At 50.6% G+C, this 18,578-nt stretch overlaps 1 protein-coding gene across 2 annotated transcripts in view; it reads left to right on the top strand.

Moving 5' to 3' along the window:
- LOC116956103 (heparan sulfate glucosamine 3-O-sulfotransferase 6-like) overlaps positions 1 to 17,679 on the top strand; it is a 48,414-nt gene extending 30,735 nt beyond the window's left edge. Inside the window, exons 2-3 of one of the 2 annotated variants that reach the window (XR_012929592.1) lie at positions 13,816 to 15,672; positions 15,738 to 17,679. Coding sequence is in view for 1 of the 2 variants with exons in the window: in XM_032977558.2 (XP_032833449.2) it covers positions 13,816 to 14,449 (634 nt within the window). In the remaining variant the exon portion in view is untranslated. Of the gene's footprint in view, positions 1 to 13,815 lie in introns of both variants that reach the window. The other variant, XM_032977558.2, reaches the window with a different exon arrangement.
- The last annotated feature ends 899 nt before the right edge of the window (positions 17,680 to 18,578 follow it).

The raw sequence follows: 18,578 nt of genomic DNA, 5'->3' as shown, positions 1-18,578 counted from the left end.
TGCGAGGGGGGTGAGAGAGGCGATGTCGGGGGTGCTGGTGGGGGTGGTGGTGGAGATGCGCGCAGAGATAGTGTGGATGGAGTGGGAGAGAGGACAGGGCGTGCGAGAGCGGAAAGAATGGAAAGAGACAGAGAGAGAGAGAGAGCGAAGAGAGAGGAAAGAGAGTGTCTATAGATGGGAAAGAGATGACAGACGCGGGAACGGGGAGAGACGAAGAGTGGGAGAGGGGGGCGAGACAGAGAGAGAGATAGAGAGCAGGGAGTAAGATGGGGTGGAGAGAGAGACGCGCAGGAAAGAGATAAGGGAGTGAGAGCGAAGCGAGGGCAAAGTAAGAGTAGACGTGGGGGGGGGGGGGGCGCGGGGGGGAGTGTGTGGAGCACGGGGCAGTGGAGGTTATTCCACGAGGGAGAGAAGGGAGAGAGAGGGGAGATGCACGGGCCGAGAGGGGGGAGATGGACGGGGAGAGAGGGGGGAGGTGCACGGGGGAGAGAGGAGAGGGATGAACGGGGAGAGATGCACGGGGAGAGCGGGGGGAGATGGACGGGGGAGAGAGGTGGGAGAGATGGACGGGGAGAGAGGGGGGAGAGCGGGGGGAGATGCACGGGGGAGAGAGGCCAGGAAGGTGGCGATGAGAGGTCGGGACGTGGAAGGGTCGCGTCTGAACGCCGCCACGCTAGCGAGGTGTGGACCCACTCGTAACACCGTCCGTGATCACCTCCTGACCTTGTGCCCCCCCCCCTACTCCGCGCGAGGGGGAGATGGAGCGAATAAATCCGCTCGCGTGCGCCAGACCGCCTTCTGGACGATAACCATCGCGAGATCGTGAGCAGTGGCGGCGGATAGAGGGAGGACTTCATCCAGCAGTGGATAGGGCCTTGGGCGAAGGTTGTGATGATGATTAACTGACCTGAAGTGACCTGAGCTGACCCGATCCACGTGACCAGCCCGAGTCACACAGGCTGTGTCCGCATCACGCGGGAACTTCACGCGAACAAAAAGTGAAATAAAAATACTTCAAAAGGGAACGTTCATCCTCGCGCTCTCGAGTGATGACACTGTGGTGACGCCAGAGTGACGTCACTGAAGCGTATTGCCAGGGGGGGGGGGGCACAACAGGTAACCGTTCTGACCCGCTCCTTACTGGACATCTGTGTTAAAGAGCTTCATAGCTCATCGGATTTCTCCAGTAGAAATACATAATTCTAGGGTCGCACTCTTGCGGCGGGGAGGGGGTGGGGAGCATAGGGGGGGGGGGGTGTTGGCGCAGAGAGAGGTGGACGGGTGGGGGGCTATCCCCCCACCCACCCACCTCTCTCCAGTCAGCCCCCACCCCCCCACTCCCACCCCTAATCGCCCTCCACTCTTCAATTGTGACGTTGGCCCCACCACCCACACGCGTCTCTAGCGATGACATTCCCCGTTGTTCCACCCCGACAATCTCGCCCTCCCCCCTCTCTCTCTCTCTCCTTGTCACTAATGCCCCCCTCTCCCACCTCTACCGCCCCCTCCCTCCCCCACAACTACATGGCCCCCTCTGTTCCCCTATAACGGAGGAAGGGGGGGGGGTCAGGCAGTCTGAGCGTGGCATTGTGGGTTGCTGTGGCACAGGAGGACAACCCCGCCGTGCGTGCCAGGGGTCTTGACGCTCAGCTCACTGCCAATTCACGGCGACCTTGCAGCTCCCCTACTGCAACATCATCATCACCAACATCATCACCAACATCATCACCAACATCATCACCAACATCATCATCAACATTATCAACATCATCACCAAAATCACCAACATCAATATCATCTCCAACGTCATCAACATCATCACCAAAATCACCAACGTCATCATCAACATCAACATCATCACCAAAATCATCAACATCACCATCATCATCAACATTTTTAACATCATCACCAACATCATCACCAAAATCACCATGAACATCATCACCACCACCAATATCATCAATCATCAACATCATCATCCACCATCATCAGCAGCAGCATCATCACCAATAAGCTTCATCATCCATGCCGTTATTAGTCTATGTATCATAATCGCCACCACCGCTAATCAATCACTATGTATCTCACGATCATCAATCACCATCATCTATCTCTCAAGAGTACCACTTTGTGGAAAGTCAGCAGTGCTTCTCGCATCATATGAATATTCCGACCCCCGCGATGGGAACGTGGAATGTTCACACCCTGACTCTTGGAAGCCAAACGAACGAGAAAATATGAATACACCCCCGCAACGGGGAACGTGGAATGTCCACACACTGGTTCCTTGCAGCCAAAAAAAAATATAACAAATAGGGTGGAGTAGCTCCCGTCACGGGGAGGTGGAGTTTCCACACACTATAGCTCCTGGCAGCCAAACGAAAGGGAAGGTATGGATAGGGTAGATCTCGCCACGGGAACGTGGAATTTACACCGAGGGAGCAGAGGCCGTGCTGCCTCCCTCCGTCACGTGAGCGCCACGTGGAGCGTGCAGGGCATGAAATATAAAAGAGCCCAAACACGTGTCAAGGTTGAAATCCATGTATATTTGATGCGTGTAATTAATTTATAGTGTAGTGTATTAAATACGTGGTTATTAGTTCATCATACATTATGGATGTCCTTAAAGGTTAGTGTTTTTAGCGCGTGTCTATCTTGGTTTTGTCTGAGTGTGTGTGTCTGTGTCTATCTTGAATCGGTGTCTAGCCTAGGTAGACTCAGCCTAAGATAAGCGCCATGGTGCAATGTGTGAACATCGCCACCCGGGAGACAAAGGCGGCCGGGCGTGGTGCTGGCCACCCACCTCCTCGTGTGCCGTAACGGCATTTAATTTGTGCTACTCGCTAACAGCACTTGCCCAAATAATCTGTCAATTCTCTACGGGGGATCTTTGTCTTTGTAGTGTCTCTCTGAGTTAGCGATGCTCACAACAACGATCGGAACGCCGGGCGGCTAAAAAAGCAGAGAGTTGGCACAGTGAGGGGTCGCAGCTGGTGCATCTGCCAGTAGTCTCAGTCAGTCTACACATGGCACCTGGAGTCTGTTCCGTGACCTGCCTGCCACCAGCGGGCTTTCCACACTTCACGTGGCCTCAAAGTGCACCGAGCCTGGCACAAGCGCTGTGATGACGTCACCGCCGCTTAGTAGCGAATGGCGATTGTTGTTGTAGTTGTTGCTGCTGTGCCTTGGAAGGCGCTCGCCAACAGCACTTGCCCCCTGCAGTCCGTCAAAGCCTATACGGGTGATCTTTGTCTTGTTTGTGTGTATTGTGGGAGGCAGCGGGTGGCGCGAGGGGGGGGTAAGTGGGGGGAGGGGGGTAGGTAGGGGGGGGGGGTCTCGGGGGGAGGTTGGGGGTGATACCTGCGTGGCCCACGTGACCACAGCTTACACAACCACCAGGCGGTGATGATGCCCTTACACAATCGCCCGAGATTTCAGAAAGAGAAAAAAACCGATTTCAAAAGGAGACGAAATGCAACGCACATTTAGCGAGCTCGCTGCTGCCAAACATCCCCCCCCCCACCACCCCCCCCCCCACCAACCTCCCCCCCACCTCTCGCTCGATCAGAGACTCGGGGTAGGGGGTAGTGGAGCCCTCGCGTCAAATCAAAGCCAAAAAGCAAGAATGTCCCCCCCCACCCCCGCTCCAACGAACGTGGCGCCGCACCGAAGCTGTCGTCGGTGTCGAGTGGCCCGACTCAGAAGCCGGCGGTGGAATTTCCACGTTGCTATGACGGGGTCCGTCATTCCTCGGGATGGCCACGCTTGAATTTCTTGCTTTGAAAAAATTTAAAAGGCGTTTTATCGACCCCAGATCAATGATGGTGATGATGATCGTGAAAGTGGTGATGTTGATGGTTTAATGATAATTCGTTTATGGATGATGCTGATTGGCGGTGACGATGGTAGTGATGGCGATGTTCATGATGATGATGGTGGTGGTGGTGGCGACGTTGGTGGTGTGATGATGATGCATCTTATCTCGCCTCTCTCATCTCCTTCCATGTCACCTCCTCTCGTCCTCTTCGTCCCCAATATTCCCTCTCTCTCTCTCTGTCCCTCCTTCTCCCTGTGTCCAATCACGTTTTCGATCCTTCTACCTCCTTGCTCCATTCCACGAGAATAAACTTACCCTTGTGCATTAAGCACCACTGCCCATAGACTCAACACTGTCCAGAGACTCAACACTGTCCAGAGACTCAACACTGCCCATAGACTCAACACTGTCCAGAGACTCAACACTGTCCAGAGACTCAACACTGCCCAGAGACTCAACACTGACCAGAGACTCAACACTGCCCATAGACTCAACACTGCACATAGACTCAACACTGCCCAGATACTCAACACTGCCCATAGACTCAACACTGCCCAGAGACTCAACACTGCCCATAGACTCAACACTGCCCATAGACTCAACACTGCTCATAAACTCAACACTGACCACATACTCAACACTGACCAGAGACTCAACACTGACCACATACTCAACACTGCCCAGAGACTCAACACTGCCCATACACTCAACACTGCCCATAGACTCAACACTGCCCATAGACTCAACACTGCCCATAGACTCAACACTGCCCATAGACTCAACACTGCCCATAGACTCAACACTTCCCCATAGATACAACACTGCCCATAGACTCAACACTGCCCATAGACTCAACACTGCCCATAGACTCAACACTGCACCATAGACTCAACACTGCACATAGACTCAACACTGCCCATAGACTCAACACTGCCCATAGACTCAACACTGCCCATAGACTCAACACTGCACCATAGACTCCCCTTCCCTCCCCTTGCCCCTCCACCTCATCCCTCCTCTAAAGCCCCCTTCGTGACACCCCCCCCCCCCCCCCCCCACAGTGTGCCCTCTGTTATGGTAACTCATTCCTCGGCTCTTGCACTGCCCCTCGCCATCTAGATCACTACATTTTTGTTGCCGCTTCTGGGTTATGTACAGCGCATTAAGCAAAGGCACTCTATAAATATCAAATAAGATGAATGTGATGATGATGCTGAAGACATGAGTCGAACCCAACATCTGACACCTGAACTCTATAAACTAGTAAACAAAAATGTTTTTTACCAGGTAAGGCCCACTGAGCTATGTAGCTCTTTTTAGAAGAAACCTGGCCACAAATGATAGCTCAGCAAAGTGGATTATTACGTGGAGATTTATAGCAGCCAAATACTCAAAACGCATGTTAATTTCAAATGTGGATAAAAATCCACGCGACGAGAGGGGGAGATGCAAATTCCCAATATACAGCAGCAGGCGTCAGGGTTGGGATCGAACCCACGACCTCCTGTGTACCAGGCGATGGAGTTAACATCTCATAGCCACCACCTTACTGCGACACCTTTCTTTTGGAATCTCTTCGGGACCGAAGATTTCCAACGGCAGTCCTGGCTGCCTCCCCCCACCCACCCGTCCGTCCCATCTCTCCCGTGATGGAAATTCATCCACTGCGCATTGCACGCGCCCGATGATTGGTAATCACAGGACGCAGGGGTGGGGAGTGGGGAGGGGGGTGTGAATGCTCTAACTGCCCGACAGCAATCATAATCACGCAAATTCAATGTGTTTGCCCCGCTCTCTCTCTCCAGGTCAGGTCACGTGCTCTCTCTCAAAAAATTAAGCCACGTGTATTTGTGTAATATTAAATATATATTTAATGCTTGCCTGATTTTGCTTGCCGAACTTTGGTCGCCATTTGTGCTCGGAATATAATTTTGATTCGCCTTGCTTTGTCCGCACACATTTGGAAATCAGTGCACACACGATTCTAACATTCTCGAAAAATAAAATCAAGACAGATCCGCGGGAGATACTGCAACTTATAAATCTGATGCCTCTGCTGCTGCGTTTTTGCAGTGGTGCCATACATAATGAAGACACACACGTAACTCACCAATTTAAGTGGGTTCCTGGTACTGCTCTACTTAGGAAGGAGCTAGGTTCCAGAGGTCTTTTCTTAAGTCGATTTGTTCGTAAGTAAATAATTTTACTTCTTCTTCTTCTTGGTTCTTTCGGTAAAGTCACGTAGAATGGAAATAAAATGATAAAAATAAAACATCATAAAACAAGATTATCACGACGTTTTGGCCACGAAACAAGTAGCCTTCTTCAGGTGAATAAACAGGACTGTCCAGAAGACAGCGCTCGAGTGAACATTGCCAAGCCTGGACCGCGTCTTTTTTTAAGCTGTTTGGGCGGAATTAACATCTGAATTAGCGTGTTACCCAGCACCACCACCGGATCGGGGGAGGGTGGCGGCGGGTACACGGAAAAAAGGAAAGAAAAAAGGAATAGGATAGGCTGCTCTGTCCTGTGTTGCGTTAATAACTATGCTATAAACTGGACTACTCTACAATGTAACATTATACCTTCCAATATAAACTACATGGTATAATATCATATCCATAGACAAAAAATTCCACCTTTGAATTATGCAATGCGTTACTCTACACTGCCCTATACTTTAGACTATTAAATATTAGACTTGTAATTTTACACTATGTCTGATTTTATCAACCCCACTATATGCCACACTGCTGTATATTCACTATACAATTACGATACTATATATTGCCATATGAATTGTGTTAAACATTACGATGTTATACTATTTATTATTATACCACATGCTATAAACTATACCATTGACCGTCGTGTGAAAGGTATTAAGAGGCAGTGCCAACGAATGGACTTCGGTCTGAAGGTCACCGTAAAATACAATCAATTAAGAACCGAAATGGTTTATAACATATTTCCAATGGTTACTAAGCCAGAATCCATCTTCTCGGTTGAAATTGTCTCTGTGTTTGTATATGTGGATGGCCTCATGAACAAATCTCTCATGGTAGCCGGATGGCTTGCAGAGAACCTCCGTCTTGGAGAAGTCAATGTCATGTGAGCCCACTGAATTATAACAGTGATCTGCCACGGCTGAGGAGTTCGTCCTACCATGTTTCAGGTCTGCTTTATGTTCGCGGATGCGGTCCGAGATATGTCGTTTGGTTTCTCCAATGTAGCTGCTACCACAGAGGCAACTTAGTTTGTAAACGCCCGGGTACTGTATGTCTGGAACAGCATATTTTACAGATGGAACCAGATCACGGATTTTATGTACTGTGTTGAATCGGACCTGGATCTTGTGTTTATTCAAGATTTTGGAGATATTTTTTGTGACCCCCGCAATGTAGGGTAAGGTGATGGTTTTGAATGGCTCCTCAAGAGGATCCTTCTTCGTGACTGGAGTGATGGCCTTGCGGATTGTGTAGTCGGAGTAACCATTAGCCTTGAGAGCTTGGTGTACGTGCTTGAGTTAACTGGCAATGTGTTCCTGGTCGGAAATGCATTGGGCTCTATGGTATGTCTTGATGAGGGAGTTCTTCTGGGATGGATGGTGGTGGGAATCCGGTTTTAAGTAAACATCCGTATGGGTAGCTTTCCTGTAGACAGAGTGGCTCATTGAACCATCAGGTCTCCTTTTAATTAAGGCATCCAAAAAGGGTAAATTGCCATCTTTTTTGACCTCCATGGTAAATCTGATGGCTGGGTGTGTGGAATTGATGTGGTCGAGGAATTGGTCTAGAGCAGGTCGGCCATGTGGCCAGATGACAAAAGTGTCATCCTCGTACCTCTTCCATAAGGTCGGGCGTAGAGTGGCAGTCTGGATGGCGTCAGTTTCAAATGATTTTTCATGAACACGTTGGCTACAACCGTAGATAGGGGGGAGCCTATTGGGGTGCCCTCAATTTGTTTGTAGAAAGTTCCATTCCAGGTGAAGTATGTGTTGGTTAAACAGTGTCTCACCAGGGGGGGTACATCAGTATGCAGTCCTTGATGAACCAAGTCTTCAATGATTGCGATGGTGGGCTCCCCCCTATCTCCGGTTGTAGCCAACGTGTTCATGAAAAAACATTTGAAACTGATGCCATCCAGACTGCCACTCTACGCCCGACCTTATGTAAGAGGTACGTGGATGACACTTTTGTCATCTGGCCACATGGCCGACCTGCTCTGGACCACACACCCAGCCATCAGATTTACCATGGAGGTCGAGAAAGATGGCAAGTTACCCTTTTTGGATGTCTTAATTAAAAGGAGACCTGATGGTTCAATGAGCCACTCTGTCTACAGGAAAGCTACCCATACGGATGCTTACTTAAAACCGGATTCCCACCACTCTCCATCCCAGAAGAACTCCCTCATCAAGACATACCATAGAGCCCAATGCATTTCCGACCAGGAACACATTGCCAGTGAACTCAAGCACGTACACCAAGCTCTCAAGGCTAATGGTTACTCCGACTGCACAATCGGCAAAGCCATCACTCCAGTCACGAAGAAGGATCCTCTTGAGGAGCCTTTCAAAACCATCACTTTACCCTACATTGCGGGGGTCACAAAAAAGATCTCCAAAATCCTGAATAAACACAAGATCCAGGTCTGATTCAACACAGTACATAAAATCCGTGATCTGGTTCCGTCTGTAAAAGATGTGGTCCCAGACATACAGTACCCGGGCGTTTACAAACTAAGTTGTCTCTGTGGTAGCAGCTACATTGGAGAAACCAAACGACATATCTCGGACCGCATCCGCGAACATAAAGCAGACCTGAAACATGGTAGGACGAACTCCTCAGCCGTGGCAGATCACTGTTATAATTCAGTGGGCTCACATGACATTGACTTCTCCAAGACGGAGGTTCTCTGCAAGCCATCCGGCTACCATGAGAGATTTGTTCATGAGGCCATCCACATATACAAACACAGAGACAATTTCAACCGAGAAGATGGATTCTGGCTTAGTAACCATTGGAAAGATGTTATAAACCATTTCGGTTCTTAATTGATTGTATTTTACGGTGACCTTCAGACCGAAGTCTATTCGTTGGCACTGCCTCTTAATACCTTTCACACGACGGTCAATGGTATAGTTTATAGCATGTGGTATAATAATAATAATAAATAGTATAACATCGTAATGTTTAACACAATTCACATGACAATATATAGTATCGTAATTGTACAGTGAATATACAGCAGTGTGGCATATAGTGGGGTTGATAAAATCAGACAGTGTAAAATTACAAGTCTAATATTTAATAGTCTGAAGTATAGGGCAGTGTAGAGTAACGCATTGTATAATTCAAAGGTGGAATTTTTTGTCTATGGATATGATATTATACCATGTAGTTTATATTGGAAGGTATAATGTTACATTGTAGAGTAGTCCAGTTTATAGCATAGTTATTAACGCAACACAGGACAGAGCAGCCTATCCTATTCCGTTTTTCTTTCCTTTTTTCCGTGTACCCGCCGCCACCCTCCCCCGATCCGGTGGTGGTGCTGGGTAACACGCTAATTCATATGTTAATTCCGCCCAAACAGCTTAAAAAAAGACGCGGTCCAGGCTTGGTAATGTTCACTCGAGCGCTGTCTTCTGGACAGTCCTGTTTATTCACCTGAAGAAGGCTACTTGTTTCGTGGCCGAAACGTCGTGAGAATCTTATTTTATTACGTTTTATTTTTATTATTTTATTTCCATTCTACGTGACTTTACCGAAAGAACCAAGATAATGAATCCCTGCAGTCACGAAAGCTTTAAATCGAAATTTTACTTCTGTAGATTCCAAACATGTTGTACGGAATGTACATTAAACACGGGAATTCCTTTAAAAGTTATATAATCTCCTGCAGATGCAGATGCCACTGGTTCTTCATGCTCTGCAGATGTAGATGCCACCATCGCCATCTATTGCGGGGCGGTTGAACTTTCGACTCTCGGTCCGAACAGGCTGGACATACGGTTTGTTCGTATCTCTGAAGGTTCGTAAGTCGAATGTTCGTAAGTAGAGGAGTCCCTATCCTGATACTCGCTGTTTTTACCGTGACCGATGTAACCAGGATTGTAATACTCAGATCTGTAACTGTCCCGACATCTGCACCGTCGCAGATGATGTAGAGAGCCGACCTAACGTCTCAATGGGCCCTCTCTGCTGCAATACATACAAAGCTATTCATCATCATCATCATCATCAATAGCACTGGCATCCATTGTACATTGAGAAAGGACCATTGCCCGAAACGTTACCAAATGTATATATAATTTTAAGGCCACAATATAATAGTGACGTCCATGTGTTTGATTTATGCTTTATTTAAATTCGTCACACTGTTCAGGAACGTGTCAAAAATTGAAGATACTGTTGGTGCCAGAATAGAACCGATCGCAATGGAACGAAATGGAATAGAGGGACGTCCACCGGAGGGAGATGGAGCGATGGAGTTTAGTTCGTGTGTGTTGATCTACGTATGCGTGCTGAGCTTTCTTCGCAACGTACGTTGCCAACCGTGCTAATCGGTGGTGCGGGAGAGGGACAACAAACTAAAGACAAAGAGCGGTTCTAAAGTAACGAGCTTTCAATCTGGATGGTTTAACAATGCACAGCCCCAGTGGCTTCCTGATATCGGAAGGAAGAGCGTTCCAGGCGGCCGCAGAGTTCCCACATCTGAAATCGCGCGACGCGGCGACCGCCTTCGTTCGACGGCTGAGCCAAAAGCCGCCGTGCGGGTCAGCACGAATTGATACGGCGCAGGATCGTGAAACAATAAGGGGAGTGTCTTACCCTTTCTGGCAATAAAAAAAAATAGGATGCGTCAATATTTTTAAACACCAAATGGATACCTTTTGGTGTTTCTGCATCAACAGCACGCACTCGTGGCAAAACATGGCGACACGCATGCCCTCATAATGTGTGCATTACCTTTGAAACTTAATTGGCATACACCAGAGACAGCCTTCTTCATGGCCTTGTCTCACCGGCGTTGGAACAGAGAACGCCAAAAGGTTAACTGCACAAAGACAATGCAAGTATCAGAACATTGATATATATTGGACCTTTATTTGCAAGAATGGATGGCCGGTGGCAGGCGGGCGGCTTGGGAGAGCCTCTCATCCAGCGGTGGATTGACCATGCCTGACAATGATGATGCTGACGGCGCCTGAAACATTCAGGCGGACTACCTGAATATTGAGACGCTCTCTTCCGTTCATGCGTATAGCGGGCCATCTGGTTCAGGTGCTCTTTACGCGATCCAACACCCCCCCACCCCCACAAAACAAACCTTTATTGTGGATAATATTTGGCCGCGAAAGCCTACTACATGTTAAACTAAATGGCATTGTCGAGGTTTCCTGCTGCTGCTCGCCACGACGAGAGGGCATCAGCACAGATAGAGAGAGAGAAAGGAGTGCGTGTGGTCTCTGCTGTTCATCTTCTCCCCTCGTTAAAAGAGCGCAGACCACAGTGGTTTTACCCTGTGGCCCATAGTTTGGGTGGCATGGCCACAATCGCATTACTGCGGTTTGTCGTTCATGTACGAGTCTGTATTGATATCTGTGTCTCTATGGGTCTCTGTGAATAAAGCAGGCGTCAGTGCACATTGCAACATTACAACATTATTCTACGTGTCTCGATGATAATCGATGTGTTTATATGGGTATCTCTGGCTTTACTTATGCGGTCCATAGTTTCCATTGTATGGCCACAATTACACTCCTGTGGCATGCCCCTAATGCATCCCTATTTGTCTCTGCGTCTGGGCGAGCCTTTATGTATTATTTTTCATTCTCTACATATCTCTGCTCGTCTCTCTGCGTCTGTTTGTATCTCTCCGTGCCTCGATGGGTCAAACTAGTCGGTCCATAGTTTGTATTGTATGGCCACAATCGCACTGTTTGTGGCTTGTTATTCTTTTTTTCGTATTCAGACAATATCCATTCAGATGGTTGGTTTAGGAGTGGTTAATAGATTTGGCCTTCTGGAGAATAGCCCTTCAGAAGTTACCAGGATGCACCGCGAGGAGGTTATCGATTGGAAGCAAATCGTGGACCATCTCCCGAGATGACCTGCGGCAACGCAATGCACTCAGCAAGATTTTGGCAACGCCAGCACCAGAAGCGGTGGCCTGTGCAGAATATTGGGGAAAGACCATAGAGGTTGGACAGGAGACACAACGAAAAATACGAAGATCCATTCAGATGGCCTGAACATTCAAAAGAGACCAGAGGGTCTGCCTGAGCGCTTGTGTGGATGCTGCACCCTTCAGAGTTAAATGCCCGAGGGATGAAAGCAGACTGGTCAGGGAGCTAAACTAAACTACTTAAAGTTTGTATTTACTTTCTCGGGTAAAGTTATAAGAGCTATGTAGCTCTTTTTCAGAAGCAATCTGGCCACAAAAGATAGCTCAGCGAAGTGGCTTATCACGTGGAAATGTATAGCAGCCAAATACTCTAAACGCACGTTAATTCTAAATGTGGAGAAAAATCCACACGACCACGCGGGGAGAGAGGCAGATGCAAATTCCAAATATACAGCAGCAGGCGTCAGGGTCGGGATCGAACCCACGAGCCTCCTGTATACCAGGCGAGGGAGTTAACATCTCACCACCACTTTACTGCAACACTTTCTCTTGGAATCTCTTCGGGACCGGAGATTCTCAACTCCAGACCTCGCTGCCTCCCTCCACCCACCCGTTCCATCTTACCCGAGATGGAAAAAATGCATCCACTGCGCACTGCACGCAGCGCCGCAGGCAGTTGCTGTGATCCAACTCATGGCTCGGATTCCATCGTGAACAACAGCGTACGCGTGTCTGTGCGAGAGTGTGGCGGGAGGGGGGAGCGGTGGCGCAGCGGTTAGCCTCACTGCGCTACGAACCCGCCCACCCGAGTTCGATTGTCCGCTCACGGCCACCAACACCGGTGATGGTTATTTGAATCGTGCCTGGGTCTCCCCCCTCGGTAGACGCAGCCTCAAATGAGTACCTGGTGCGGTGTGTGTGTGTGTACATCGTCAGCAGAGAGGAAAATGAAATGTGTCTGAGCGTGGCGCTGGCCACCCACCTCTTCGTGTGCCGTTCCGGCCTTCATAGGTGCTACTCGCTAACAGCACTTGCCCCAACAGTGTGTTAAGTCTAGACGGGGGATCTTTGTGTCAGAATCAGAATATGTATTTATAGTTGAGCAATCCGATGAGCTACAAAGCTTTTTTTCCCCACAGATGTCCAGTAGGGTCGGGTCAGAACGTTACAACAAACAAACATTACACAACCACGATCGGAGTATAGGAGAGGTAAACTAATCACTTAAAAATATACACAATTTAAACTCAACTTTATATTTGTAATTATACCAGGTAGAGCCCACTGAGGTATTATCTTATTCTTCAGAAGCGACCTGGCCACAAATGAGAGCTCAACAAAGTGGCTTATTACGTGCAAATGTTTAGCACGCAAAATCATCAAAATACTGTGATTTAAATTCATGTTTCTAAAATGTGGAGGGGAAAAAAGCGGAGGGAAAATAATCCACGCGACCACGGGGAGAGAGAGACACGCAAAATTAAAAAATGTCTCGTGTGGTGTGATGCGTGGGGAGCGGTGGTGCAGCGGTTAGCGCGCTTCCATAAGAACCCATTGACCCGAGTTCGATTCCCGCTCACGGCCAACACCAGTGTCGATTATCTGAACCAGTCCAGGGCCTCTCCTAGGTTGACTCAGCCCTAAAATTGTGTGAACATTGCACACTCGGGAGAAAAAAGGCGTTCGGGCTTGGGGCTGGCCACCCACCCCCTCGTGTGCCCTACCGGTCTTCATAGTTGCTCGCTAACAGCACTTGCCCCAACCAATCGGTTAAGGCTATAAGGGGGGCGGGGCGGGGGATCTTTTGCATTTGCCTTCTGGTGTGTGACGCGCGCCCCGCGCTGCTGTGTCGGTGACGTTTCAAGGAGCCTGATGCCGCGCACGCTGGACGGCCAGATCACGATGGAGAAGACTCCCAGCTACTACGTGACGGCCGACGCCCCGGCGCTCATCCGCGCCATGTCGCCCAGCACGCGACTCATCGTGGTGGTGCGCGACCCCGTGACGCGCGCCATCTCCGACTACACGCAGACGCTCACCAAGTCGCCGCGCCTGCCCAGCTTCGCGAGCCTCGCCTTCCACAACCGCTCGGCGGGCGGCGGCGGTGGCGGCGGCGTCGACTCCTCGTGGAGCGCCGTGCGCATCGGCCTCTACGCGAAGCACCTCGAGGCGTGGCGGAGACACTTCCCGCTCGAGCAGATGCTCTTCGTGAGCGGCGAGCGGCTCGTGCTCGACCCGGCCGGCGAGCTGGCGCGCGTGCAGGACTTCCTGGGGCTCAAGCGCATCATCTCGGACAAGCACTTCTACTTCAACCAGACCAAAGGGTTCCCCTGCCTCAAGAAGCCCGAGGGCAGCAGCCTCCCGCACTGCCTCGGCAAGAGCAAGGGCCGCAGGCACCCGGCCATCCAGCCGGCGGTGGTGCGCAGTTTGCGCGAGTTCTACCGCCCCTTCAACTACAAGTTCTACCAGATGGTGGGTCACGACTTCGGGTGGGACTGATTTGAGGAGATGGGGGAGGGGATTGGGGTGGGGGGGGGGCTAGGGTAATGGGAGAGGCCGGATGAGAGGTGCATTTATTGATGACTGGATGGAACTCTCTCTTTCTCGCTCGCTCTCTCTCTTTCTCTCTCTCTCTCCCTCTCTCTCTCGGCTCGGTTGGTTTATTTGAAGAGTCGCCGACACGTGCCGGTTGACGTTCAAGCGCTGTGAGCGACGACTCTCGGCGATGCTCGCCAGAGCTCACTGAAGCTCATCGATGACCGCCGAAGTTCACCGATACTCCTGAGAGCTCATCGATGTGCGTGCGCTCTCAATGATTGTTCGGTTTATTCCCGGCGGGGGGGGAGGGGTGGGGGTGCGTTCGGGGGAGCTGGCCGAGGCGCTCCTTATAAAGTCGCCGAAGCTCCCTCGCCCTCAGCGGCTCCCCTGACCCCGATCAGCTCCGCGAGGACGGAGCTCAGTGTGGGTGTAAAGGGAGGGGGTCGCTCTGTCGGTCGCCCCCTGTGGTGTCTCACGCGGGCTCCTCGTGTCTGGAGACGGGGGACCGGGCCATGTGTACCCCCCCCGCGCCACCCCCCCTCCACCCCCCCCTCCACCCACCCTGGCCCAAGGCCTCCACGGTTGCATCCAATTGGGGGGAGAGAGGGGGGGGGGGAGCTGCGTCAATTGACAGACGCCAACTCTCTGTGCGTGTCTCGTATCCCCACTCCTCCTCCCCCCACGCAGCCACCTTCACCCGCTCGCTTAACGAACTCTGCGCGCGCTTCGCTCGCTGATGTAAACTTCTTCTTGATAATTGAGATGCGGGGGGGGAGGGGAGTGGGGGGCGGGGCGGTGGTTGGAGGGGAGAGGGGGCTGGAGAAGCACCTCGCTGCTCCACTCCGCCTTCCCACCACATCCACCAACAATGACACTTTTGCCCTGACCGCCCCCGCAACCTTCGCCGCTGCCCCCCCCCCTAACTCTATAATGTTTACAAAGATTATGCACAAGCAGACGGCGCGCCACGCTGAAGAAATCTCATAAAAATGCTGATGATAATCTATTTTGGGCTGTGCGCGTGTGTGGTGTGCGCGCCTGTGTGCGCGCGTGGATCGGCATGTGTCTGCTGTGGTGTGTGTTGGTGCGTGAGTTGTGTGTGTGTGTTTGTGTGTGTCTGGGTGATGTTGTGTGTCTGTGTGTGTCTGCTGTGGTATGTGTGTGTGTTGGTGCGTGTGGTGTGTGTGTGTGTGTTTGTGTGTGTAAGGGTGATGTTGTGTGTCTGCTGTGGTGTGTGTTGGTGCGTGAGTTGTGTGTGTTTGTGTGTGTCTGGGTGATGTTGTGTGTCTGTATGTGTCTGCTGCTGTGGTGTGTGTGTGTGTTGGTGCGTGAGGTGTGTGTGTTTGTGTCTGGGTGATGTTGTGTGTACATGTGTGTCTGCTGTGGTGTGTGTGTGTTGGTGCGTGAGTTGTGTGTGTTTGTGTGTGTCTGGGTGATGTTGTGTGTCTGTATGTGTCTGCTGCTATGGTGTGTGTGTTGGTGCGTGAGGTGTGTGTGTTTGTGTCTGGGTGATGTTGTGTGTACATGTGTGTCTGCTGTGGTGTGTGTGTGTGTGTTGGTGCGTGAGTTGTGTGTGTGTGTCTGGGTGATGTTGTGTGTCTGTATGTGTCTGCTGCTGTGGTGTGTGTGTGTGTGTTGGAGCGTGAGGTGTGTGTGTTTGTGTGTGTCTGGGTGATGTTGTGTGTCTGCTGTGGTGTGTGTGTTGGTGCGTGAGTTGTGTGTGTTTGTGTGTGTCTTGGTGATGTTGTGTGTCTGTATGTGTCTGCTGCTGTGGTGTGTGTGTGTGTTGGAGCGTGAGGTGTGTGTGTTTGTGTCTGGGTGATGTTGTGTGTACATGTGTGTCTGCTGTGGTGTGTGTGTGTGTTGGTGCGTGAGTTGTGTGTGTTTGTGTGTGTCTGGGTGATGTTGTGTGTCTGCGTGTGTTTTGCGGTGTGTGTGTGTACATGTGTGCGTGGCTGTGTGTATCTCTATGTATGTACGTGTATGTGTATATGAACGTGTATCTCTGTGCGTATATCTCTCTATGTATATGTGTACGTGTGTGTCTTTGTCTTGTATGAACGTGTATCTCTGTGTGTATATATCTGAATAGATGTGTGTGTACAAACGTGTATCTCTGTGTATATCTCTGTATATATTTTGTGTACGAACGTGTATCTCCGTGTGTATATCTCTGTATAGATGTGTGTGTGTGTGCTTGTGTGGCTGTGGAGTGTCTCTGCTTGTGTGTGTGCCTGTGCTTCTGGTGCGTGTGTGCGTGTGTCTTTGCCTGTGCGCAGCTGTGTGATTGTGTGTGTGTTTGCATATGTGTGTCCCTTGTGTGTGTTGTGGAGTGTTTGCCTGTGCGTGTGTAGTGTGTGTGCCTCTGCGTGTGCAGTGTGTGTGCCTGTGCGTTTGTTGCGAGTGTGCGTGAATGTGTGTTGTGGTGTGTGTGCTGCTCGCTAACAGCACTTGCCCCAACACCCTGAAAAAGGTGAAACGGGGAATATTGTTTTTTTGGTGTGTCTATCCCAATGTGTCTATTCCAATGTGTGCCTGTGCGTGTGCTTGTGTGTGTGTGTACCTGTGCGCACATGTGTGTGTGTGCCTATGCGTGTCTACCTTTGCGTGTGTACCTATGCGTGTGTACCTGTGTGTGCTCGCTAACAGCACTTGCCCCTACAGTCTTTTAAGGCTATCCCGGGGATCTTTGTCTTTGTGTACTTGTGTGTGTGTACCTGTGTGCGTGTGTGTGTACCTGTGTGTGTGGGGGGGGGGAGTTCTAGTGTAGTTTAGTGGTTAGCGCGCTGGACTACGAACCCGGCCACCTGAGTTCGATTCCCATTCACGGCCAACACCAGTGATGATGATCGGAATCGGCCCTGGGCCTACCCTGGGTCGACTCAGCCTCAAATTAGTACCTGCTGCGGTGTGTTTACCCGTGTGTGTGTATCTGTGTGTATGTACCCATGTGTGTGTGTATCTGCGTGTATGTACACGTGTGTGTGTATCTGCGTGTATGTACGCGTGTGTGTGTGTATCTGCGTGTATGTACGCGTGTGTGTGTGTGTATCTGCGTGTATGTACACGTGTGTGTGTGCGCGCGCGCACTGTGCGATGCTTTCGCGATCTGTAAAGTCTCGCGGCAGAAGGAGTCGAATGCCTTTTGTGACAAAAAAAAGACAAAATTAATAAATCTATTTTTAACTTTTTTCAAGCCTCGCGTCGTTATTCTCTGATGTCCGTGTGACCAAAAATCACCACCACGACAAAATCACCACCACCACGACAAAATCACCACCACCACCACGACAAAATCACCACCACCACCACGACAAAATCACCACCACCACCACCACCACGACAAAATCACCACCACCACCACCACGACAAAATCACCACCACCATCACGACAAAATCGATGCATTGTGAGATGTTTGCCTGTCTGTCACTCGGCGTGTTGTACTCGAGAGGGAGAGAAAGAGCGGTGTAACGAGCGCGAAGTGAATCACCACTCACACAGCGCTTCCGACATGCAGGGTCGAGCGGTGTGTGTCACTGTGTGTGTGGTGTGCGCGCGCCTGTGTGTCTGTGTGTGGGGAGCGGTAGTGTAGCGGTTAGCGCGCTGCGCTACGAACCCAGCGACCCGAGTTCGATTCCCTCTCACGGCCAACACCAATGATCATTATTTGAACCGGTCCTGTGCCTCCCATCGATCGACTCAGCCTCAAATGAGTAGCTGGTGCGGTGTGTAATCATTGTCACGAGGGAGACAAAGGCGGCCGGGCGTGGTGCTGGGCACCCACACCCTCGTGCGCCGTTCCGGTCTTCGTAGGTCCTCGCTAACAGCACTTGCCCCAAAATCCCGTTAAGGCTATACGGGGGATCTTTGTCTTTACGCGTGCGTGCAAACGCAGTATGTCTTTGTGTGAATGTGTTCAGATATCACCTGCCACTGATGTTATCCGTGGCCGGGAAATGAACTCGGGTTTGGTCGCGCAAACCACTGCGCTACCGCTCCCCACAACAAAATATGCACGCAGGACAAAGCCACAGAGATCCCCCTACAAAGTCTGGCACGGCGCACAGTTCGGGGCGGTGTGGTCAGCAC

The sequence above is a fragment of the Petromyzon marinus genome, chromosome 3, assembly GCF_048934315.1.
Source record: "Petromyzon marinus isolate PM22_M1 ecotype Great Lakes invasive population chromosome 3, UKy_Petmar_22M1.pri1.0, whole genome shotgun sequence".
Lineage (NCBI taxonomy): Eukaryota > Metazoa > Chordata > Hyperoartia > Petromyzontiformes > Petromyzontidae > Petromyzon > Petromyzon marinus.
Note: the sequence above shows the minus strand (reverse complement) of the source record. Positions and strands in the feature narration are given on the sequence as shown.